The 9286-nt window shown below is 37.1% G+C and overlaps 1 protein-coding gene across 1 annotated transcript; it reads right to left on the reverse strand.

Annotated features, from left to right (window-relative positions):
- Positions 1-6208: 6208 nt before the first annotated feature.
- LOC145819427 (putative disease resistance protein At1g12290) lies at positions 6209-6574 on the reverse strand. Its single transcript, XM_082913420.1, has one exon. It carries the CDS (start codon positions 6572-6574, stop codon positions 6209-6211), a length of 366 nt encoding a protein of 121 aa, XP_082769546.1.
- Positions 6575-9286: the final 2712 nt, after the last annotated feature.

Genomic DNA, 9286 nt, shown 5'->3' on the forward strand with positions numbered 1-9286 from the left:
CTGTGAGTTGCTTCTTTATCTTGCATTTAGGGCCATTTTCGCATGCTAGTTTTGCCCTATTTCTGTTTGCTGTTTGGCCATGCTTTGAACTGTAAAAATTCTTGTTTTGGGGCTTCCTTGCTTCTGTCTTTTCATTCCATGTACCAATTATGCATGCTTTGTATAGCTGTAAGCCATTTCATGTACCTAGTTTTGCATTTCGGGAGAAATTCCTTGCATCGGGTGCCATTTCGCCTTGTTTCGGGGCTGTTTTCCCCCTCATATTGCTACTGATTTTTGCATATTTGCATATCATATTCCATGTCTTTTCCATGTCTCATTAGAGTGGCATTTCGGTGCCTGAGGGTCGGTCCTCGGTTGTGTGCACGCGTGCACGCATTTCGAGTTGTCTTGTTTTCATCTAATGGCCTCCTATATGAGTGTGGCTGAGGCTCTCTCATGTTGGTGTAAGCCCATTATTGCATTGCGTATGCCATTTCATCCATAGCATTGTGTATGCTCGGTTGTGTATTATCTCGTGTAGCGTGTATGTCATTCCATAGCATTGTGTATGTTAGGATTGTATCTTAGTTGCATTTCATGCATGTCATGCATATTGCATCGTGTTCGGGATAGGAGTTAGCCCGGGCACGGGAAACGAGGCGCATTTCGTACTACGAGTGACGGAACATGTCTCAATTCCCCAGTCACCGACACTCCGGATTACCCATGATGGAGTTAGGTTTAGTTGTGTTTTCATGTGCATTCATCCTATATTGAATTGTGCAAATCGACTCCTCAGCCATCATGCCTCGATATGCGTGATTGGTGGCACGAGGATCGAGGCATGCATATATCTGTGAAAATACATTGCTATGCCCCTTTCCTGCTCTCTGTTGCAGCAAATCAAGGATCAGCAATCTTCCGGAGCTCAGCGCACTTTCCAAGAATAATTGCAAAACAGAGGCTAATTGGGGCATCGTCATGGATTTCCGCGCAAAGCAGCCTAAACATACATCCTTCAGCAGAATCAAGGCAGTCCCTGGCTTGCACGCCAGTTTTACAGTTTTCTTAGTTAATTTGTTAATTAATTAGGAATTTGTATATTATTTGGACTGTATTATTTGGGACTGTACTATTCTTTTATTCGGGACTGTATATTTATTCGGACCCTCTACGCGAGGGCACAACTGTAATAAGTGTGCGTGTGTGTGTTGTATGTCTTCCAACCCCACGTCTTTCTCCCTTTTATTTATCTGCTTATGATGGTTAGATTAGGGCATGTTTCAATTTAGCATACAGTATGACAGCATGTTTGCATCATTCATCTGTTTTGCGTGCACCGGGCTCGGCGCATCATACTAACTGCATTGTACTGTCAATTCCAAGTTGAATACATGTTAGTTGTTGCATTTCATATGCCATGTTTAGAATGGCTGAGCCTGCTATAGTTGCATTTTGCATGTGTTGCATTAGGCATTCCTGTATACTTAGGATCATGCATGATTTCTAAAGTAGTTTCTGTTTGGGCTTGGAGTACTCTGTAAGTTTTATGCTTTAGCATCCTTGCATGCGTGTGAGTGATTGCCATGATAGCATGCTTGCCATGAGGCTATTTGCTTATGTGATATAACTGCCTGAATGCCTGTGGGTGAAGGTTGGGTTATTTGAATTGGGACAATTCATCAAATGTTTGTTTTAAGCCTACTAGATAGTGGCAAAACCATCTTTTCTAAGCCCACCCGAGGGTGGCAAAATCTGCATTTTAAGCCTACTTGCGAGTAGCAAACCACCTTTCAAAAAACAAACATGAAATATTTTGTTCTAATTCAGGCGATCCAGTCTATACTTGTATGTTGTGCGCATCACATAGTAACCTAGGCTAATAACCGGAATAAGAACATACAATATTTTCAAAAACAGATATCATGGTTAGTAGAGGCCGGTCTCTGACTGGGCGAGCGGGGGTGCTCACGAAGTGACCTTCCCCAATCGTACCCAAGTTCCCGAGCCAAGGCAACTTTGGTGATGACGAACACGTGGCCTTTGGCACCGAGTCAGGGTTTCCTAAATTTCCCAAAACAAAATATTTAGGTGGCGACTCTGTATCTGGCAAAGCAGTCCTGTTTGGCACTTCTTTCAAAAATCTTTTTTCTCAAAACGATTTGCCGAATTTGGACTCTTTGGTTCAGACTTAGAACCGTGACAAATTGGAGAATCCTGAGCTGTAGTGACCCCAAATGAACAGAACGGGAGCTCAACCCTCCCGGGGGCGTTCGGGGACGTCTACAGCTATGCATGCGTGCATTCATGCATTTGTATTGCATGCATTAGGCTCGGCACATCACGCTAACTGCATTTGTACATCAATTCAAAATTGAATACGTGCATCAAATTGGTCGCATTTCACATGCCTTGTTTAGGTTAGCCGAGCCTACTCTAATTGCATTTTTGCATGTGATGCATTAGTCATTTTTCAACATGAACTAGGACATGCATGTTTGCTAACTAGTTTATTGTTTTGGCACGGAGTACGATGTAAGTATTTATGCTTTAGCATCCCGCATGCGTGTGAGTGTTGCCATAACAGTATGCTTGCTATGCGGCTAAATGTTTATGTGATAAACTGTTTTGATGCCTGTGGGTGAAGGTTGGATTGTTTGAGTTGGGAAACTCGTTGAAATCCGTATTTTAGCCTACTTGCGAGTAGCAAATCCAAAACATTTTCCCAAAACAAACGGATATGCAATGCTTATTTCCAAATTAGGCAATCTAGTCTATACTTGTTTGCTGTGCGCATAACATAGTAATTCTAGGCTAACAATTGGAATAAGAACACATAAAATTTTCAAAATCAGATATCACGGTTAATAGAGGCCGGTCTTCGGACCGGGCGAAAGGGGGTGCTCATAGCTGACCTTCCCCGATCGTACCCAAGCTCCCGAGCCAAGACAACTCCGGTAATGACGGACATGTGGCCTTCGGCACCGAGTCAGGGTTTCCTAAATTTCCCCATTTAAAAAATATTTAGGTGGCGACTCTGTATATGGCAAAGCAGTCCATGTTTGGCACTTCTTTTCAAAACATCTGTTTCTCAAAACGATTTGCCGGATTTGGACTCTTTGGTTTAGATTAAGAACCATGAAACACAAATAAAGTCCGAACTATAGCATGGGTCCCTTGCGGACGTGTTACAATCCCCAACTGTGATTAAAATATAAATAAATTTTAAAGGACTTAAGGTGGTCCCCACAATTCACATAATTAAATATGAACCAAAATGATTAAGTATGGGCTAATCAAATAAAACCCAAAAATTGAATTTATATCTCATTTATTACTCATGACCCAAGAATCACTATAACTAAAACTAAGAATATATATATATATATATATATATGCCGAGCGAGCCTTACGAAGTCGAAATCAAGAAGTAATTCAATTTATTTTCACCAATTTAAATAGAATGGTTCACGACACCATAACAATACTAATAAGGGCAAAATTCAATTTGATTCAACTCGTTACAACATTAATCTCTGTACTAAATCCATTTTACATCTAATTTCTAGGTGATGTCAAGTTTATTACATTTTTATGGCTTGTCTGGTTTGTTAAAGGAGATCCTGCTTCACCAGTACTTTAGCAAGGTCTTCTAATACTTCCTGTCTACCAATAAGGTGGTTTCCTCTTTCTTCTCCTTTTAAGTCATAATTTGTATATTTCTCTGTTTGTCGTTTTCGCATAATGTCCATTTATTTTGCCTTTTTATTGGGACATGCAGGGGTATCAGTTCTTTTGGTGAGTCTTCTCAAAATTTTCTTGTTTATTGTTTATTGATATACTCTTATATTTTTTTGTTTTTCCTGTTTTAACAGATTTTAAATACCTCAAAAGGGTCAATAACAATCGAGTATATAAAGAAGGCTCTCCTGAGGGTGGTTGATGAATTTATTGACTTATATGGTGGGTATTGGACTCAACTCTATTATATATCGATCCGTTGTTGTGGATTCATATTTTCATTGTTCACATAGCTGACCTTATTGGCTTCCCAAATCCTTATTTAGTTATTTGCTTACTGCACTTTCTTCCTTGTACATAGTTAATCACTTGAGTGGTTCTTAGGACATGTTAACAACATTGAGATGAGAGGGTTTAGTGTTTTGTGGCCTTTATGCTTCTCCAACATGCCATCACATATTTTTTTTGGAATCTATCATTTTACTTGAACCTCAAGCTTTGCCCTCAGTCAAGCACAGCTATGGAAACTATAATTTGGTAAGGCAATCTGATGCTTGTAATTGTATAATCAAAGTTTTCTTGAAATTTGTTGTATGATGATTATGTTTTTTGAGTATATATTAGTACCATATAATGGAAAGAAGTATGGGTAATAAAGAAAGTTCATGGCGATTTTTTGGCGTTTGATTATCTGAACATTGATTGATGAAACTTACCTTAAGGATCTTACTATACATGTTCTTATTATGACGGTGATTTATGTATTAGCTTTTATCTCTTCATGATTTACATGGTATTTATTGCTTTGTTTTAGATTTTCTTCAAAAAGATTATAATTTGCAACTGTTACTTATTTGTGTAGGTCAAAAGGATAATTTTGTTGAGGGAAAGATCTGATTCTAGATGTAAGGAATTTGTAGCTTCATTTTTGTAACAGGCCCAAAATTGAATTCTTGTTGAAAATTTTTTATTTTTTTATTTTTGGTAAGAGCATTTAATAGTACAGTTTAATTGTTCTCAGTAAAATATTGAATTTGATGGTTTTATCAACTTTTAGTTATATTTTCTGTTATGATGTGTTTTGTGATTTTGTGCAAATTAAAATGTGAATGGAATGTAAATAACCAGCTCAGAGCATATTTTATATTTAATTAAATTATGAAATAAAGTAAAAAGGTGTCATTTTTGTTCAAAATGCCACTATAACCTATGCATCAGTTATATTTGACGAAATCATTTAAGCAAATTTAATAGTATATCAGCGTTTATGAAAACGTCACTATAAGTATCAGTGACATTTATAAAACGCCTTATACCTATAGCAACGGCCGTATCATCGACATAATATAAAAATGCCGGTATAGTCTTTTGGTGGCGCTTTTACCACTTATAGCGACAGTTTTTCCTGCATTGAATGTTCCAACACCTTCAGTTTCTCCAGTGACAACACATATTGTAGGTTGTAATTGTTAGAGAGTAAAAGCTTTATGAGATTAACCAATTCTTCTATACCTTGGGGCACCTCTGCAATCTTTCTACAAGTTAGTTCGAAATGTTCCAATGCCTTCAGTTTCTCCGGTGATGGCACATATTTTAGTTCTTGACAACCATGTAGTAACAGTTGATGCAAATTCTCCAATGTGGAGATGGAATTTGGTAGAGACTCTATGGCAGCGTCGGACAAATCCAACACCTTGCTATGAGGCAAACGTATAAAGAAAGAATCTGGAATCCGAAGCATGATTAACTCATTGCCTTGCAATAGGAAGGTGGTGAGGCGATGGCAAATGGGTGGTTCAGAAGGAAGTTCTTCAATATGGTTCCACATTAAGGAAACCCTCTCAAGATCCTCAGACTAGTCTTTAAGTGGAACTCTTTTTAATCCCTCACCAACTTAGACCATGAATCGAGGACTAGTTGATGTTATTTTGAGAGCCATATCTCTTATCAAATCATGCATCTTCACGTGTTCTTTTATTATACCTTTTTCCATCAAGCAGGATCTAATGAGTTTATTCAATATAGTGTGACCTTTGTCAAACATTGCTTCTGTATTGTCCTTCTCACGTATTAGTTCCTCAGCAATCCAATACTCTTTTAGTTCTTTCTCATCAATGTCATAGTCTTCTGGATACAATGCACAATACAAGATACAATGTTGTTTCTATTCATCTTTTAGCTGACTATAACTGAATTTTAGTTGCTCAAATAACCATTCTTCTTTGTTAATCAGCTGTTGTGCATTTCTTGCATTTCTCCACTCGCGAATGTCATTCACTCCTCTCATACATCCAGCCATGGTAACAATTGCAAGCGGCAGACAAGCATATTTTTTGGCAACTTCTTTTGTAATTTCTTTCACCTCGGGTGTAAGCACTGTCTGATGTCCTTCAACATTATTCATAAATAGATTCAATGCTTCCTTTTCCATGAGAAGCTCCATTTCAACAGTTCTGCAATTCATCTTTTTACAGACTTCTAACAATCATGTAGTTAACACTAGCTTACATCCATTATCAGTGGTTGGTTCCGGAATACCCACCTCCTCCAGAGGAAATGCTTTCCAAAGATCGTCTAAGATGAGCAAATGCCTCTTCTTTTGGGAAAGCATGTTATGTATTTCTGACGCTGAACGTAATTCATCCTCATAATCGGAAAGATTAAGATTTAGTTTCTTAGTTGTCTGCCTTTGTAGATTTTTGATCTCGAATGCTTTAGCTATTGTGACCCAAATAACATCACTAAAGTTACAAGTTTCATCCAAAAGTTGATTATTGATGTGTTTTATGATGGTTGTTTTGCTGACTCCCCCCATTCCCTGAACACCAATTTTTCTAACCGCATCATCCATCAAGAAATTCCAAATTTTCTCCTTGTTCCTTACACTCGTGGTTTCAACCAAAGATTATGTTGTTGGTATGGCGTGTCCAAAAGTTGGATCATCAATCAGCAAACCATTAGAAAATCCACCATTTTCAAGTAGTTTTTCCACCTCTTTAATCGTCTCCACTACACGCTTTCCCAAAACTATGCGTTTGAAGGCATTCTTCAATCCTCGTACTTCTAGCTCTTGTCCTTCCAAAGTTTGGACATCATCTGTTATCCTTCGAACATCTTCTTTCCAAAGTTTAACTTCAATCCTTCATCGTTTCCTTGACCGTTGCTTTGCATAATTCACTTCTTCGTTTATGTCATTGTTTTGGCTGTTCAATTGCTTTGTCTTCCTTTTGAGAGTTTGCATGTTAGTACCAAGGTTATTGTGATATCCAACCCATGGTCCAGTTGAATCACACAAATTCTTCCCAATTTCAATAGTTGAACGAATGTTTTCCATGGTGTGGTGTATTCCTGCAAATACGGAAGATGATTGTAGTTAACAGGAAAAATTCTAAAGAAAACTTCAATATTGATTCTAATGGCTATTAGAAAGCAATTTCAAATTTGATTTACAAAAGCAAGAGAAAGAAAAACATGCTAATTTATGCAAACTGACGTCACACTCACCTCCAAATAATAGAAAGTCAGTCTTTGAATTATTGACAAAATAGTGATCGTGCTAAACAGATAGTTAGTAGCAATGAACCGACATTTAAGGTGTTCAAGAATTTCTGTTATGACATTGATTGTAAATTTCCGGTAAGTGGATGATTTGAAACACAAACAAGAATAAGATTTATGCCAGAGTTTATCTGCTCAAGCTCGACCCAAGTAAGGTGTGATTTTTTTTTAAGTGCAGTTAAGTTAATTAATTTATAAAAATTCAACTTTGTTTATATTTTTTATTAAATCATAAATAACATCAAAATAAATAATTTATATAATGCGAGAGTTAAAAATAAATTGAAGAACCGATGTGAAGTCTTTACAATTTCTTGGCCAAATTCTAACACTCTTTTAACATCTTTTCCCAAAAAAAAAAAAAAAAAAAAAAAAATTGATGACCAAACTTCAAACAATAGAAAAGGAAGAGCAAGAACTATTCCATTAACAAATTAACATTTGACACTTTGTCTCCTAAAATTATAACACAAAAGTAGTGTATCTTATGATTTAGACCAATAACTACTCATTTGGAGCACCACTTGGACATGCTTCAGGAGTATTGAATAATTTTTCAAAGCTCACTATGCTGCTTCAAAAACATATGCTAAATGCAGTGGAAAACAAGGTAGAGTCAACATGCATGCAGTTCGCACACATGATGCGTACGCAACTCGCAAAAAAAAAAAAATGTAATGACTCGGATTCTAATTCGTATTAGATTGGTGTAAATTAGTACCCGTCACCTTAAAACTTGTATGGTTGTCGGACTATTGACATTGATGGGTTGGCAAGTGAACTTTAAATATTATGATTGAGGATCCTTGGGGGATGTTTGGAACCTTGATTGAAGCCTTAACAAGGTATTTAGGCAAGATTAGATCAAAAGCCTCCAAATTTGAGTTTTCATTTTTGACCAACCTTCACTCTTTATCCCTTTTATCCTTTCGTACTTTGAATTTGAATGTGAAGCTGGAACCATTGGAAAACTTGTTTCCAGGGCTTCGATTTGGACACAAGAACAACCGAAAACAGAGTCCGAACGAGAGAGTTATACCTGTTTGAATTCTTAGTGCCTCTGCTAGTTTTTTATAGGGTCGACACCAGTCTGGGAAGGGTCAACCCTCTTATATTGCAGAATCTGTGTGTCAGTTGCTGGAAATTAGGGTCGACCCACCCTTACTTGTGCCAAATTGTCTTTTCTACCTAAAGGGTCAACACCTCTGCCTGAAGGGTCGACCCCTGCTTGTTATTTCCAGAATTTTTGGGTTCGAATGGGCCCTACTTTTGGGGGTTTGGGGCTTATTCTTTGCAATGACCTTAGGGCTACTTTTCTACTACTATAAGTAGACCCAACACTCTTCTCTCTCATGATTTTCTCTTCTTCTTTCCTGTCAAACCGTGAGCCTCTCTCCTCTCTCTCTAAACCCAACTTTTTCCCACTTAGATAGCTAGATCTATTCATCTAGAAGCATCTTCTCACCTAGGTCCCTTGAGGAAGGTTGGAGAGCGCATCAAGGGCTTTCTTTTGATCCAAGGGCTTCGATATTTCATCAACTTTGGGTTTCTCCGAGTTTTCTTTTCATTTCTTTGAGGTAGGGATACTTTTATCCTAGTATTTCTTTATTTTGAAGAGATTTCATGCTATTGTTGTGACTTATAAGCTAATTTGACGATCTTATTGGATTAAACCCATGTTTTACACAAATAAATCATTTTGCTTGACTTTTGCTTGAAATTTCTTAACTCTTTTGCTAAAAACATATATATAAATGTTGTTAAAACCTATATCTATGATGAAGGAGAGAAACCCCCAAATTTGGTAAAACCCTAACTTTTCAATTTGAATAGAAAACACTAAATTGAGTAGAATTTCCTTTGATTCATAGAATATTATGAACAATCAAAAGATGAAAGATGTGGATGTTGATATGCTAAAGGAATTGTGACTTGAATGTTATTATTCTTTGAATATTATGTGGTGTTTCATCTATTGTGATGATGGATGTTTGTTGATGGACTT

The sequence above is a fragment of the Camellia sinensis genome, chromosome 2 (genome assembly GCF_055761805.1).
Source record: "Camellia sinensis isolate YWXY chromosome 2, ASM5576180v1, whole genome shotgun sequence".
In the NCBI taxonomy this organism is placed as follows: domain Eukaryota; kingdom Viridiplantae; phylum Streptophyta; class Magnoliopsida; order Ericales; family Theaceae; genus Camellia; species Camellia sinensis.